This window comes from Neomonachus schauinslandi, chromosome 3, assembly GCF_002201575.2.
Source record: "Neomonachus schauinslandi chromosome 3, ASM220157v2, whole genome shotgun sequence".
NCBI classification, from domain to species: domain Eukaryota; kingdom Metazoa; phylum Chordata; class Mammalia; order Carnivora; family Phocidae; genus Neomonachus; species Neomonachus schauinslandi.
Window position 1 is genome coordinate 79812647 of NC_058405.1, and position 17690 is coordinate 79830336.

The 17690-nt window shown below is 36.6% G+C and overlaps 1 protein-coding gene across 2 annotated transcripts in view; it reads right to left on the reverse strand.

Annotated features, from left to right (window-relative positions):
* ZMYM2 (zinc finger MYM-type containing 2) overlaps positions 1-17690 on the reverse strand; it is a 109397-nt gene that overhangs the window by 69235 nt on the left and 22472 nt on the right. The window contains exons 3-4 of one of the 2 annotated variants that reach the window (XM_021678323.1): positions 4978-5479; positions 4623-4716 (exon numbers count right to left, since the gene is read on the reverse strand). In XM_021678323.1, coding sequence (XP_021533998.1) covers positions 4623-4716; positions 4978-5469 — 586 coding nt within the window. In that variant the 5' untranslated portion in view covers positions 5470-5479. Of the gene's footprint in view, positions 1-4622; positions 5480-17690 lie in introns of both variants that reach the window. The other variant, XM_021678322.1, reaches the window with a different exon arrangement.

A 17690-nucleotide genomic window follows, 5' to 3' on the forward strand; every position in this document is an offset into this window, starting at 1 on the left:
AGGAAGGAAGGAAGGAAGGAAGGAAGGAAGGAAGGAAGGAAGGAAGGAAGGAAGGAAGGAAGGAAGGAAGGAAGCCTGGTTAACATTTAGACTCCAATCACTAGACTGGAAAGTTAAACTCTGTGCCTAACTCTTCTCTAAACTGGAAATTGTACCAAACTTACACGAATGGTAACATTAAATGATAATACATGCAATAAACCATAGTGACTAGCATAGAGGAAGCACTAAAAAATATTAGTCATTATTTATTAAACAGGAAGAATTAATTTATAGAATATTCCTTTAAGTAAGGAACACATACATCAACATAAAACTATAATAAAATCTTGACCAATCAGAACCTTTGACAAATACAGTACAGGTCTGATAAAGTTTATATAGGATTATATTAAAAATACATATATTTTTTAAGTGGGCTCCACACTGGCTCCACCCAACATGGTGCTTGAACTCACGACCCAGAGATCAAGACCTGAGCTGAGATCAAGAGTGGACACTTAACCATCTGAGCCACCCAGGCACACCTCAAAACATCTTTTTAAAACAGCTTTTTTCATGGCCTCTAGAGCACATAATCTCAAAGAAATCAGAGTGTAACACAGAAGTGATAAGCCAACATATAGTGACCAACCCAACATCTCATTACTCTCTCACTGCAAAGTTTCAGTATCGCACAGAATTAAAAGATAACACTGGAGTGCAGAGTAATTTATCTTTTCTCTCTTTAATAGTAAGCTTCTTTGGTGCTTAACAGGAAGTGTCCAGCTTACTACACTAGTTACTACTCCACAAACCTCACCACACTAACAATACCATAACTTTTTTCCCTTCTGAAACTTTATAGACCACCATTTCTATTGTCTCTAGTAACCTAGAAAGGTTCTTCCAAATTTTGAACTTCCATACATAAAACGTTGCCCTTCTATACGAAAAACAATTTTTTTTCCTTCCACAGAAGTACAAATATATCTGGAGCTCAGGAAAACTTTTCTACTATCAAAACCTTAAGGAGGGTGATTTCCTGGTTCCAACCCAGTCCATCAACCTAATGATTTCAAGGGGCTACATAACACTGTTATTAAAATTTTACCTTACTCCACAATATGCCTCCCCACAAAAACTGTACTTTATACAGAGTAAACTGAGTGCATTCTAGAATCCTGTTATCCTGTTATCCTGCTATTATGAAGGTAATGGACCAGTTTTAATAAATAGGTAAAAATATTAATGGATACAAAGAAAATCAGTTGCCCCTTCAACAACCTGGGTTTGAACTACATGAGACCACTTATATGCAGATTTTTTTATTATACAGTATTATAAAGGTATTTTATTTTCCTTACGATTTTTTTTTTTTTAAGATTTTGTTTATTTATTTGACAGAGAGAGAGAGCACAAGCAGGGGGAGTGGCAGGCAGAGGGAGAAGCAGGCTCCCCACAGAGCAGGGGGAACCTGATGTAGGACTCAATCCCAGGACCCCGGGATCATGACCTGAGGTGAAGGCAGTCACTTAACCAACTGAGCCACCCAGGTGCCCTTCCTTATGATTTTCTTAATAACATTCTTTTCTCTAGCTTACTTTACGGTAAGAATGCAGTATATAATACATATCATACAAAATACGTGTTGACTATCATTAAGGCTTTTAGTCAACAGTAGGCTACTAGCAAAACAAACAGTAGGCTACTAGTAGTTACTTTTGGGAGAGTCAAAAGTTACATGTGAATTTTCAAGTGCACAGTAGGCGGGGGGGGGGGGCGGGGGGGGGGGGCGGGGAGAGTTGGCACCCCTTATCCCTGCAATGTTTAAGAGTTAATTGTAATCACTAACTAAAAATTTCACCTTATGAAGGGCTTGCAATTGAAAATTATATTTGAACATATGCTAGAAGAAATAGCTTATTGAAACACAATTACTGGCTCCTTAAGATTCTTGATTCTGTAGGTTTATCATTTGAATATATACTTAAAGAAACTAAACTTAAGGGGCGCCTGGGTGGCTCAGTCGTTAAGCGTCTGCCTTCAGCTCAGGTCATGATCCCAGGGTCCTGGGATCGAGTCCCACATCGGGTTCCCTCCTCGGCGGGAAGCCTGCTCTCCCTCTCCCACTCCCGCTGCTTGTGTTCCTGCTCTCGCTATCTCTGTCTCTGTCAAATAAATAAATAAAAAAAAAAAAAAATCTTTAAAAAAAAAAAAGAAACTAAACTTAAGAACATCTATTAACTTGATTTTGAAAAAATGGCATGCTTTTTTTAAAATTTAGTTTGAGACCCTGTATAAATAATATGTCACCCTTAATCTATTTTCAGCTCTTATATTTCTCCTACTTTCAAATTTTCACATCCTCCAACATCAAAATAGTTTTAGGAAGAGAAGTTTTATCTAAACCCTCTATTTTATACAAAGGACATCAAGGGATAACAGCTTAATTTGCCCAAGTCACAATTAGTCTGAGAGCCAGTATAAATAGCCAAGATATTATAACTCCCAATTACAAAGCAGCAAATAAAAACAAGAGCTAATTCATAAACAAAGGAGCAAAAGGTGTATCTGTTTAGTTTTTCTGATAAGTAACATATAGTCCCTTGTATAAGTTTCAGTAAACAAGAACACAATTCTTTTTTTGATTTTTAAATATTTTTTAAATAATCTCTACACCCAACAGGGGCTCAAACCCACAACACCAAGATCAAGAATCACATGCTCTACCAACTGAGCCAGCCAGGCACCCCCCAAGAACACAATTCTTACAATGATATGCCCCTTTGACTCAGCAATATTCCTAAAGAAATAAGATCCTAAGATACATGCATAAGAATATTCTTGAGTTATTTAAATAGTAAAAACTGCAACTAAGCTAAATAGAGAATAAAATCAAATATATCAAGATGTATTGTTAGGTATTTAAAGGGATGGTAGGAGAAAAGAGTTTACAAAACTAAACCTAAACTATGATCTCAGGTTAGAATTAAGTGTACTACTCTCAATGGTGAGATTAATTATTTTCCTCTTCGTACTCTTATGTTTTTAATATACTTATAATTACAGTAAAGACAAAATGGCTATTTTGAAATTAATTTGACCATTATCATTTCTTAAATGTTTATGTGAGCCAGAAGGTTACAGTGAAAGAAACTTATATATATATACAGCTGGTAGTATAAATTGGTAAAACCTTTCTGGAAGGCAATATGACAGTATTATTTCAACAACTTTAAAATGCTCATACCAACTCACACATACATCACCCCCCCAATCCAGACCTACCTATGAATATATATATACACACAAAGAAGGAAAGGGTCTTGGAAGGCAGGAGAAATTTTCCAAATTGAGTAATAAGGAACCTATTTCTTTCAAAATCACTATAAACCAAATACATTTTTTCAACCAAAAATCTTTGGAAGGAGGGGGACAGTGATATCCTTTGGCCTAGTAACTTCATTTCTAAGAATATACTCTAAAGAAATGAGAAGATGTTCATCATAAACCTATAATTAGCAAAATATGGGAAACAGTATAAACTGCCAAATATGGGAACAGTATATCCATATCTACTGTGCAGCCATTAAAACTTTTGTGTATAAATGTTAACGGCATGAGAAAATATAATGTAAAGTGGGAAACAAATAGGAAGCAAAATTATTCAGAGTTGCATTTCAACCAAAATAAAAATAAAATGGAAAAAACCTTAAAGACAGTCACTTAAAGCACTGACAGTGGTAATCTTCAGTTAATAATACTATCGGGAATTTTTTCCCTCATTTTTTAATTATAGATTTTCCAAAAATTCTTCAATAATTAAACATTACTCTCATAACCAAAAAAATAACAAGGAAAAATGACTAGCATTCTATACCATTCTACACTACTATATTTTAGTCATTCCTTATTATTCTCCACAATTTCTAGGCCAATAAGGTTGCTAATGAGCCTAAAATGATGAGAAAATGAGAGAAAAACAGAGAAGGATATACAAGAGAGACAGACATAAAAAGGTTTGGGGGCAGAGGTGAAAGAGAAAGGGACATAAAGACAAGGTCATCAAAAGCCAGAGTTCTTACAACTTCTCTTTTTTAATGTTTTCACAAAGCAAAGCTGCCTGAAGAAAAATTGTTCAAATAGTTGAGAAATTTACCAACCTTAATATTAAAAAAAGGAATAAAATGCTAATAAGAAAAAATTAAAATCAGATAAGCGATCAAAATTACTTTAAAAGTAAAGTAAAAACAAATCTAAATGCACCTATTATACTATATTATTCCTTAAGTGTGCTACTTATCTTATTTCACTATTTACACATTACTACTAAATACTAAAAATATTATTAGCAAAAACTAAGTATATGACAAATAAGATGCCAATCTGTTAGACTCCAGTGGTAGTGAATGTGAAGAGTATTTATTCCAATCCTTTAGACATAGATTTCTGGGATTAATTTTCTAATAATCTGCAAAGAAATACATGGTTTTACATCTCTTCTTAGCTAAAATTTCAAACTTTTAAAAGTCAATGGAATTAACTTCTCTTACATGAATAAACTAACCAAGGTAATACCAATTACTACAGTGAAAAAAGAATCAGGCAATTTTACATGGAGTAGATCACTTAATGCTTACCAGGATTATGATGAGTTGCAGATTCTCCATTCTGAAATACGTCTCCTGCCACATTCATTCTACCAGGATTAAAAGGTCCTACTCCAGTCTTGGTCTGTGAAGTTAAAGATGGGGTGTATGTTTGTATATTAACACCAAAATTACTTGACTGCAGTCCGTTAGAGACATCTCCCAAGTTGGTATTCTGCAGTGATGTTACATGTGTAATCATTAAGTTCATATCTCGCCCGTCAGTATTTTCTAATTGGCCATCATTCACAGAGCTTACACCTGTTTCTAAGGTTGTAACATTAGCAATCTGAATTTCAGAGTCTGGTTCTGTGGTGATACCACTATTACCCATTCCTGCATTTACCTTACTTCTTGAAAAACTGGAAGTGGAGAAATCCACATCATTGGTTCTGTTTTTAGTCTCAGGAGGTCTCCGTTCAATAAAATTGGAGGAATTTTTCTCTTGCCCTTGATTTGTTTCCATGTCCTCTTCATCATCAATGACAATTGTCTCACTTACACTTCCCTTCTGAGAAGCCAACTCTTTTGAGGAAGGAAGAATTTTGGAATCATTTCCTTGTAGTTCTTCATTTTTTGATGATGTAAATGTTATGGTTCTTTGATCAGCTACCACCGGTGCAGAAGGTGGGGGAGGTTGTACAGGTTCGATAAAAACAACATCATCATCATCTTCCACTGACGAGTTTTGAAATTTATTAGATCTAGCAACTAAAGGATTAGGTGGACCACTAAATGAATTTCCTACATTGGTGAGACTAGTTGCCATGGCCGTACTCCCTAATAAAACAGGAGTCTGATCAGTCAATTCTAATCCTCCCACTGAACCTGTGTCCATGCCAAGAAACCTGTAAAGGAGATGGAAAAAAGAAGAAAACAAATGTCAATATAATCTTTTGCTCTTCTAACTGAAATATTTTAAAGTACTTTTCTTTTTATTCTAAATGACAATAATTCTTATCCAATAAAAGAAAAATTTGGTATCCAATCTATGAACTCATTCACTAATCATTTTACATAGTTTACATGTGAACCTCTTGAATATAAAAAGAAATGTAATTAACCAATTTTCAGTAATGATATGCAGTATATTTCCACCTCTACCACCTCCTTTCTACCACACTATTTAAGCTATAAACTTTAATACTGAAAATATAGATAAATCCTTCGATATGTATTTGAACAAGAAAATAATCAAAATCTGACAACAAAAATCCCTTCTCTATACTTTTATCCCATTTACCCACTGTATTAAATAAGATGATACAATCTAATCCCTAATTTCCCTTACATCTTTTTTTAATTCCTTTTTCTCATATTCCCTGGCTCCCTTATAACTATAAATTAAATCCTCTGAGAATCTGAAATCTTTCTTGACCCTATCCAGAAAGCTTAAATCTTTATTTGACAGCAACAATGCTGCGTGCTTTATATCCACATATCAGGGTGAATAATGGCTCCCAAAGATATCAGATCCTAATCCCTGGAACCTGTAAAGGTTACCTTATATGGGAAAAGGGTCTTTGCAGATATGATTAAGATTGAGGATTTAAAAACAGATTAGTTGGGTGGACCCTAAATGCACAAGCTTGCAAAGGGAGGTGGAAGGAGACTGCAGGCGTAAGAGAAGGCAATGTGACCACAGAGACATATTGGAGATTGGAGACTGAAGTAACCCATCCAAGGAATACTGGTAGTCACCAGAATGTAGAGAGGCAAGGAATGGATTCTCTCCTAGGGCCTCCAGAGGAAGGATGGCCCTGCTGACACCTTGATTTGAGCCCTGTGGCATTGATTTCCAACTTAAAACCTCCAGAATCATTAGAGAAAAAAGTTTCTGTTGTTTTAATCCACCAAATTTACGGTAATCTGTTACAATGGCTACAGGAAATTTATACATCCCACTTCTTGGTTACATTTTCAAAACAACTCTTGATATAGCTATAATTTTTGTCCCATTTTAATGAATAAGAAATTACGGTTTAGAGATGCTAACTAACCTGCCCAAGTCACATAGCTAGAATGCATGCCCGGGTCTTTATAATTCAATAGTCCAAGCTCTTCATTACTCTGCTATATTCAACCAATATTTTCTGAGCATCTGATATATATGCAGGGCTGTGCTGAAGCCAAAGAGACAGCAGAGAGTTAATAGTGAAGAGCCAGAAAAGAAAATAAGTTCTTGAGCAGATGGAGAGGATGAGGTCATGGACACAGGTGGTAGTAGAACTAATCCTGAACATGAATCAGAGAATTAGGAAAAAAAGGGGGGGGGGGAGAAAAAAAAAAAAAAAAAAAAGGGGGGGAAAGGAAGGGTGGGTATAGGCTGATTGCAGGTTACTCTGTAGATGGAGTGGATGGGAATCTGAAGTGGTTAATACATGGTAGCCTAATTTTCACAGAGTAAGTCATCTGAGAAGGTGAGGATACAGTGGTTGTACAAGTTAAAGACTGGTTTAAGAGCCCCAACACCAACTCGTAAATCCTTTGTAATCCTCTTTCTCTAATAAAACCACTTAGCCCAGTTTAAAAAAATAAAAACAAAAAAAAGGCTGGTTTAAGAACATTGACTACTTCATATATATTGCTATTTGCTCATTTTGCTATAAGGAGTGTCTGGGACAATGAAGACGATACTAATATACATAAATATAACTTTGGCAGATAGGTGACAGGGATGGAGAAATTGTTCATTGTATATTTTGTTGTATTTTAATTTCTGAACATAATTTCTCACTTGATTTTAAAGCAAAAATTAAAGTTTTTAAAAACAAAGTGGTAATAGATTGATCAGAGAAGACCTCTTTGAGCAGGTGATACTTATACTGAAATCTGGAATGACAAGAAAGATCCAATTTTGGGAAAATTGTAGGAAGGGCATCCTGCAAAAGCCTGAGGTAATGAAGTTGGTGAATTCAAGCAAGAGAATAAAGACCAATGTGGCTGAACAAGTTGGTAGGGAAGAACTGTAGGGGATATAAAAACTTGCACAGAAAACCCCCCCAAGGCCAACAAGTTAGTTCATTAACTGCATTCAACGAAGATTTATGAAGCACCTAACCTAGTATGTACAAGACACTCATTTGGACACCTGAGAGGAAAAAAAAAAATCAGTAAACAAAACAAGTAAACATCCCTGAAATTAGCAATCATGAATTCTAAATGCCAAGTTTGGATTTTACTGTAACAGGAATCATTGTAGTGTTTTCACTAAAAGGTTAACACGTTGCTTACATTTTTAATACATTGTTTGGGCTGCTATTTGGGAAATGGATTATAAAAAGGCAGGAGTAGAAGCAAAGAAACCAACCAGATGGCCACTGATCGAAGTGAGAGATAATAGTACCTGAAACAAAGGTGATAATAGGAGATGGAAAAAAGTGAACAGATTAGTGATTTTTAAAAAGTAGATCTCAGGCGCCTGGGTGGCTCAGTTGGTTGGGCCACTGCCTTCGGCTCAGGTCATGATCCTGGAATCCCAGGATCAAGTCCCACATCGGGCTCCCTGCTCAGCAGGGAGTCTGCTTCTCCCTCTGACCCTCCCCCCTCTCATGCGTGCTCTCTCTCTCATTCTCTCTCTCACATAAATAAATAAAATCTTTAAAAAATAAAAAATAAAAAGTAGATCTAACATGAAAAGATCAGTAAGATTACTGTTGACTGGAAGTCACAGAACACAGAACATTATTACTACAATGTTATGCATTCTCCAAAAACCTATAAAGATACACACACTACATATATTTTTATGTAAATTCATGAAAAAAATAAAACTTCTGAAAGGATCACATTATACTGATATATATAGCTTACGAGGAGGAGCAGGGAGTCTGAGTAGGAGAGGTGATCAGCAAGTTGCACTTTTTTTTTTTTTTTAAGATTTTATTTATTTATTTGACAGAGGGAGACACAGCAAGAGAGGGAACACAAGCAGGGGGAGTGGGAGAGGGAGAAGCAGGCTTCCTGCTGAGCAGGGAGCCCGATGCAGGGCTCGATCCCAGGACCCTGGGATCATGAACTGAGCCAAGGCAGACATTTAACGACTGAGCCACCCAGGCGCCCCAACAAGTTGTACTTTAGATTTAACATTAATCTAAAACGAATTTCAGGCAGCTAAGCACCTGAATGAATAATGGGAAAAACAGGAGTCAACAACAGAAAACAATATAAAGTTGATAAAGCATTAAAGAGGAAGGGATTATCAATCTCCAGAAACAAAAGGGATACAGAATAAGCACTTTTCACAGACATTAAATAGGGGTATAACAACTACATTATGAAAACACTGGATAGACCATAACTAATTTGCTCTTCTCACTGAATGTCTAGAACCTAAAAGAGTGCCTAGGCACAGAGTATACACTCAGCTGTCCCAAATATTTGTGGAAGGGCCAGAAGGCAAAAACCCGTATGTTCATTTTGACTACCAGAGTTATTTTTAAGTAACATGATTATTTAATTGTCAAGGTATACAATCTAGTCCCTTATTTTATATATAATGTGCTATTCTCTGACCTTAAGCATCCTACTCAAACCAAGTTTAGTTTCAATCAACACAGTAATGAAAATGAAATATTTTCAATAACAAATAGTATTTTATAGGAAAAGCCTTATTGTATTTTCACTTAACTGTGACAAAACCTTGAGTTAAATAAGAGAGATGTTAACTTTTCTATAATAAAACCGTATCTCAGACACAGTAAAACTGCTCAGTTCCAAAACCAGTCTCCAAATCATTACTCTAAGAGCAAGAACTGTGTCTCTGTCAGTTTGGAAGATATGTTGATACTGGGAAATGGCAGAAGATACATTTATATCTGCTTTAAAGAAAACAGATTAATTCTATTTAAAAGTTTAAGGGGTGGCTTGATTTGACTTACTCAAAGATCTACAAATTGCCATTCCATACTCTAAGACATTTAAATATTTTCAAAAATTAAAATTTTTGAGCCTGGATGGCTCAGCTGGTTAAGCACCCGACTCTTGATTTCCACTCAGTTCATGATCTCAGGGTTGTGGGATGGAGCCCCCAGTTGGGTTCCACACTCAGCAGGAAGTCTGCATTTCTCCCTCTCTCTCTCCCCCTCTGCCCCTCCACCCACTTGTGGGTGCTCTCTCTCTCTCTCCCTCTCCCTAAAATAAATAAATGTTAAAAAAAAATAAAATAAAATATATACACCATTACTCTGAAACAGCTCCTCACTAAGGAAGACTTCTTCAGGGTAAAACAGTAACATATGCTAGGGGAAACCCTCATATAAGGCCTTCACATAATTTTAAGTAAACATAAAAAAAAAAAAATTTAACATTACCACTACAGAAAGTATTAAAAATTGAAATATGCTGAATAACAGTGATTCAAAATTTTCATAACTCAAATAAATTCATTTTAAAAAATAAGTGTATCCATCCACTAATATTTTAACATTTGTCTGATGCTTGGTATGAGTCGAATATTCATATGAGTTAAACATTAAAGCAAATCCATGAAAGAAATCACTATTGCCTTCTCTATACGGATTTGAAAACAAGGGGTGCCTAGCTGGCTCAGTCGGTAGAGCATGGGACTCTTCATCTCAGGGTGGTGAGTTCAAGCCCCACATTGGGCCTAAAGTTTATTTTAAAAATAATAATAATAATCTTCAAAGCTAAGCTGCCCACGACCACAGCTAGCAAGTTGGATATTAGGTTTTGAATATTCATATTGATATGTAATTAAGTATTGAACAATAAAATAATATAGCACAGCTCTTATTTAATAAAAAATTCAATAAAATAACCAAATCAATATTCAAACTACACAAGTATCAAATGGAAGAAATGAAGTTGAACTTGAAGTTAATATTCATGTGCCACAAAGTAGGAAGTACCCTCATCAACACAGCAATTTTCAGAGGAAAAGGAAGGCATAAATATACAGATGTTATGAAATGCATAGGCTTTTATTTTTTAAGATTTTATTTATTTATTTGAGAGAGAATGAGATAGAGAGAGAGCATTAGAGGGGGGAGGGTAAGGGAGAAGCAGACTCCCCGCTGAGCAGGGAGCCCGATGCGGGACTCGATCCCGGGACTCCAGGATCATGACCTGAGCCGAAGGCAGTCGCTTACCCAACTGAGCCACCCAGGCGCCCTGAAATGCATAGGCTTTTAATGCATGAGTTCTCTGGATCCTTTCTATGGTTTTAGCACACCTAAAACAAGACAATTTCTAAAACAGAAAAGCTAGAACTGACTTCATAATACCCTCTGATGGCAGTGTAGGTATCAATCAGAAGAAAACACTGCAGCTCAGAATAGAACTTTCTTTACCAGTTAGCTCTCTGCAGTAATCCACTTCTGAAAACAGAGTAACTACTCAACTATAACAACTGTTTTCAAATCCTATACTATAAATATATTTGGCCACTTCTATATGTCATTGAGATTATGTTTCAATCACCACTCAATTTACTCCGTTTATGTGACTACAAGTTGACCTAATTAAATGTGATTAAAAGTTGACCACTTCTACCATTATATACGTAAAATCTATTCCGTTTAGCCACTTTTCTGCATCATCCATTCTAATTAACTATTTTACACTGAGCAAATTCCTTTTCTTCTCTGAGCCTCAATTTTCCCTAGAGTAAATGGTATAAAAATAGTTCTTAGAATTTTTCTTAGAATTCAAAAAGATAACCAGATGTGAAAATCAATTAGCACACTGTTCACTCCTAAACAATTACCAGGGAATTTTTGCCTTTACCCCAAGATTTCAGTAAGTTTCTAATATTGATATTCCATTGATATTCCATCAATGTCACAGACTGAATGTGGTCCCCCCAAATTTATATGTTAAGATGGTATTAGGAGGCAGGGCCTTTGAGAGGTGATTAGGACACAAAGGTGGAGCCCTCATGAATGGGATTAGTGCCCTTTTTATAAAAAACACCCCAGAGAGCTCCCTTCCCTCTTCCACCATGTGAGGACACAGTGAGAAGATAGCAATCCATCTATGAGCCAGGAAGCTGTCCCACACCAGACACCAAATCTGCCAGAGCCTTGATCTTAGACTTCCCAGCCTTTAGAATGGTGAGAAATAAGTGTTTGCTGTCTTTGGTAATTCAGTGTAGCAGCCCAAACAAACTACGATGTTCATCATAAATTATGAATGCTTTACAGTCGTATTTGGTCTTTATTTTGATTCAACAAGAATCAATTAATACAATACTTAATGTTCTCGTGGGAAAAAAAAAGAAAACGTGGTAGTTAAAATATAAATGTTGGGGTGCCTGGGTGGCTCAGTCGTTAAGCGTCTGCCTTCAGCTCAAGTCATGATCCCAGAGTCCTGGGATAGAGCCCCGCATCAGGCTCCCTGCTCAGTGGGGAGTCTGCTTCTCCCTCTCCCGCTCCCCCTGCTTATGTTCCCTCTCTCGCTGTGTCTCTGTCAAATAAATAAATAAAATCTTAAAAATATATATATATAAATGTTGACATTCCTAACAATAAAGTACTAGCACTTGCTGAAAAAGCTTATGAACATTCAGAGAAAATCACAAAGAAAGCACTTCAGGGACGCCTGGGTGGCTCAGTGGGTTAAGCATCTGCCTTCGGCTCAGGTCATGATCCCAGGGTCCTGGGACCAAGTCCTGCATCTGGGATCAAGTTCTGCATTGGGTTCCTTGCTCAGCAGGGAGCCTACTTCTCTCTCCCTCTGCCTGCTCTGCCTGCCACTCCCTCTGCTTGTACTCTCTCTCTGGCAAATAAGATCTTTAAAAAAAAAAAAAAGAACAGAACAGAAAGCACTTCAAAATGATTCAAGAAAAACAATTATCATTTTCTCACTGATAAAAGCCTATCCAAGAGCTTTCTAGGTACCATGTTAAAAAGAAAGCTAAGGTGAATTCTTCTCTACAGCAAAGGTTAGTCAATACGTGATCATGGGTACTTTCAATAGTTCTGAGTCAAATTGGCAAATTTTAAACTTTCAGAATAAAAATTCTTGGGGTGGCTCAGTCAATTAAGTGTCTGCCTTCAGCTCAGGTCATGATCCAAGGGTCCTGGGATCGAGCCCCACCCAACAGAGAGTCTGCTTCTCCCTCTTCCTCTGCTGCTCCCCCTGCTTGTGCTTTCTGGCTCTCCCTGTCAAATAAATACATAAATTCTTAAAAAAGAATAAAAATTCTTAATCAAATAGGAATAAGGGCATCTGGGTGGTTTAGTCCGTTAAGTGCCCAACTCCTGATTTCGGCTCAGGTCATGATCTCAGGGTGGTGAAATTGAGCTCCGTGTCAGGCTCCCTGCTCAGTGTGTCAGGCTCCCTGCTCAGTGCAGAGTGTGCTTGAGATTCTCTCTCTCTGTCTGCCCCTTCCCCTGCTTGTGCATGCACATGGGTGCACGTGCTAATAAATATTTTTTAAAATAGGAATAGATGGATGTATAAATACATATATAAAATACCAACCAAAGGATATCACCAAATTTAATGTGAAATATTAAAAACATTATTATTAAAGTCAAGAATAAGATAAGGATATTCTTTATTTTTATCATATATCACTTCCAGAAGTACCAGCCAATGCAATTATATGAAAAAGAAAAGGAGATATAAAAATTTGAAAGGAGAGGCACCTGTGTGGCACAGTCGGTTAAGTGTCCAACTCTTGATTTTTGCTCAGCCTCAGGTCAGGATCTCAGGGTGATGAGATAGAGCCCCACACCAGTCTCCACACTCAGTAGGGAGTTTGCCTGAGATTCTCTCTCCCCCTCTCCCTCTGCCCCTCCCACTTGTGCACTCTCTCTCAAATAAATAAATAAATCTGAAAAAAAATTTTTTTGAAAGAAAAATTATCATTACATGTAAATTAGGTTAATTTTTACCTCAAAAACCAAAAATATTTACATGAAAAACTACTGCAGTGAGATAACTTAATCAAGCACTGGATACAAAATTAATGCACAGAATATTAAATTAATTGGATGGGGGTGCTCCTGGGTGGCTCAGTTGGTTGGTTGAGCTTTCAACTCTTTTGACTCAGGTCATGATCTTAGGGTCATGAGATCAAGCCCAGGGTCAGGCTCCGCACTCAGTGGGGAGTCTGCTTCTCTCCCTCTGCCCCACCCCCTGCTCACATGCTCACTCTCTCTCTCCCTCTCTCTCTAAAATAAATAAATAAATCTCTAAAAAAATTTAATTGGATGGCCAATTGTAGAGATACAAAACTTTCCTTCCATCCAACAACCAACTAAATATAGAGATTAAAAAAAAAGACAAACCTACAAAGACAAGTGGAACAGGGGAGAATTCAACAGCATCAGAAATATTAGAAGAGGGAAAACAGAAAAGCATGGATTCATTGTGACTCACTTAGAAGACCTCAAAAAGGTAAAACTCTAAACACCTACTAAAGAAAGTTTTTAAATGACTAGATTACAAATGGAATTAAACTTGTAGTTAACAATTCATTTGTCCTAAGGCAAAAAGTATCCTGATCAGCACAAAATTTTCAGAAGAACAAGGCAACTGGTCCTTTTAAGTATGATACGAAAAATAAATCAAGACAGGTATCAACAAGATGGCAGAGTGGAAAGTTCTAGATATGGGTCCCTCTACACAAGTAACCATTGAGCTGGACAGAGTGATTGGCACCAACTACTTTAGATCCCTGGAACCCCAATGAACACTCATATCAACCAGGGGAGTGCTTCAGGAAGAAGCTGCTGATCATTCATAAGTGAGCAGAATGTATGAACCAGCAATCATCCGCCATTTCTTACCCCAACTTGGCTATGGGGATAGCATCCTGCATTCCTGGAAAGTCTGGCTGGTCAGAGGACTGGCAGTGAGGAAGGTCTAAAAACTATGGAACTGTGTTTGGGGTGGTCTGAAGCAGATGCTTCTCTTGGTTTCAGCCCTCTGGGCAGTAACAGCTTTCCCAGCAGCGTCTATCAGATTTAATGAGACATGACACTTTATTTCATTGTTTTTCACACAAACATTTAAGGAACTTTTTGTCAGGTCAATAGCTCACTAGGAATAATGGAACAGATCTTCAAAACGTACAAAGAAACAGAAAAGTCCTATTCACAGAATAAAAGAATTTGACAGAAACTATTCCTGAGAAATCCCAAATTTTGGAATAACTAGTCAAGACATTAAATCAACTATCTTAAATATGCTCAGTGAGCTAAAGGAAAGCACTGACAGAACTAAAAGAAGTCAGAAAACAAGGCATAATCAAAATGAAAATACCAACAGACACAAATTATAAACAAGTAAACAAAAATTCTGGAGATGAAAAATACAGTAACAAGTGAAAAATTCACTAGAGCTATCAACAGCAGATTTGGACAGGTAGAAGAATCAGTAAGCTGGAAGGAAGAAAAATTGAAATTATCCTATCTGAGGAACAGGAAAAAAAAGGGACGAAAAATGAAGAGAGCCAGAAGGATCTACAAAACATTACCAAACATACCAACATACATGTATCATAAAGAGAACAAAAGGAACAGGAATAAATATTTGAAGAAATAATGACTGAAAACTCCTAAATACAATACACATCCAACAAGCTCAACAAATTCCAAGCCAGATAAACTCAAAGACACCCACAAGACACATAATGGCCAACAAAGATAGAGAATTTTAAGAGAGAAGTCATCATGTATAATAATATTCATCACCAATAATAATACTTAGATTATCAGCTTATTTCTCATTAGAAACCATGGAAGCCAGAAGCTAGTGGGATGACATTTAAAGTAATCAACAACAAAAAAATGTCAACTAAGGGGCGCGTGCATGGCTCAGTCATTAAGCATCCGCCTTCGGCTTGGGTCATGATCCCAGGGTTCTGGGATTGAGCCCCACGTCAGGCTCCCTGGGAAGCCTGCTTCTCCTCCCTCTGCCTGCTGCTTGTGTTCCCTCTCTCGCTATCTCTCTCTGTCAAATAAATAAAATCTTAAAAAAAAAAAAATGTCAACTAAGAATTCTATATCCAGCAAAAAATTCCTCCAAAATTAAGGAGAAACTAAGACATTTCTAGATAGACAAAAGCAGAGGGAGTTAGTACCTGCATGAAATGCTATCCTTTGGGCAATAATAAAAACATATTAAATAAATTGAAGCCGTAAGAAATGAAGAACTTAAGTGAAATTACCTATATAAATCAACAGAAAGACAGTATTACTGTACTTTTAGTTTATAATTACTTTTTTCCTATGATTTACAAGACAGATAAAACAACAATTATCAGTATTTGTTAATAAATACACATATAAAGATAATAATCTGAGAAAAATAAGGGGGAGAACAGAAATACATAACAGGAGAGCGCATACTGCTGAAACTAAGTTGGTACTATTTCCAATAAATTGTAAATTTAAGATGATTTTAATCTTTTTTTTTTTTAAAGATTTTATTTATTTATTCGACATAGAGAGTGAGAGAGTACAAGCAGGGAGGAGTAGTATAGGGAGAGAGAGAAGCAGGCTTCCCAGTGAGCAGGGAGCCTGACGCGGGGCTCAATCCCAGGACCCTGAGATATGACCTGAGCCAAAGGCAGACACCTAACCATCTGAGCCACCCAGGCGCCCCAAGATGATTTTAATCTTTAAGATAACCACTGAGAAAAACATTTTAAACTATATACAGTAAAGGGAATCAAATGGTACACTAGAATAAAGTTAATCAAACACAAAAGAAGGCAGTAAAGAAGAAATGGCATGGGGGGGGGGAAGACATATAAGACATACAGAAAACAAATAGCAAAATGGCAAAGGTGAATCCTTCCTTATTCATAATTATTTTAAATGTAAATAGATTAAATTATATTAAAAGATTGGGAGGTTAGAAAAAAAAAAAAGGATCTATGTATATGCTGTAGAAAAGACTCACTTCAGATACAAAGACACAGACTGAAAGTAGATGAATAGAAAAGACACTCCACGCAAATAGTAACCAGAGAAGAGAATAGATATACTAATATTAGACAAAATAAACATGAAGTCAAAAAAGGTTATGAGACACAGGAAGCCCCTATATACTGTAAAAGATTCAACCCATCAGGAAGACTTAAATATATATACATATACACAAGAGTGCACAAAATATATGAAATAAAAAATGCCAAAAATAAAAATAGAAGCAAAAGTGGAAAATCAGAAATAGTTAGAAATTAAACAACACATTTCAACAATCAATGGGTCAAAGAAGAAATCACAAGGAAATGAAAAAAACACTCTGAAACCAAAGAAAACACAAACACAACATATCAAAACATGGGGTGCAGTGACAACAGTGTTCAGCAGGAAATTTACAGCTATTAACACCTACATTTAAAAATATCTGAAATCAGGGGCGCCTGGGTGGCTCAGTTGGTTAAGCGACTGCCTTCGGCTCAGGTCATGATCCTGGAGTCCCGGGATCGAGTCCCGCATCGGGCTCCCTGCTTGGCGGGGAGTCTGCTTCTCCTCTGACCCTCCTCCCTCTCATGCTCTCTGTCTCTCATTCTCTCTCTCTCTCAAATAAATAAATAAAATCTTTAAAAAAAAAAAAAAAATCTGAAATCAGAGCACCTGGGTGGCTCAGTCGGTTAAGCATCTGCCTTCAACTCAGGTCATGATCCCAGAGTCCAGGGATTGAGCCCTGCATCAGGCTCCCTCCTCAGCAGAGTCTGCTTCTCCCTCTGCCCTTCACCCTGATTGTGCTCTCTCTTGCTCTCTCTCCCTCAAATAAACTCTTTAAAAATAAATAAATAAATAAATAAAATACCTGAAATCAATAAACTTTATAATACCTTAAGAAGCCAGAAAAAGAAAAGCAATCTAAACCCAAGCCTGGCAGAAAGGATAAAATAAAGATTAGTGCACAGATAAACCAAATAGAGGGAAAAAAAGAGAGAAATCATCAAAACAAAAAGATAGTTCTTTGAAAAAAATTACCAAATCTTTAGCTAGATTAACTAAGAAACAAAAGAAAATCTCAAATTATTAAAATCAGAAATGAAAATAAGATCTCACTACTGATTTTACAGAAACAGAATTATAAAAGAGCACAATGAACAATTGTATGCCAATA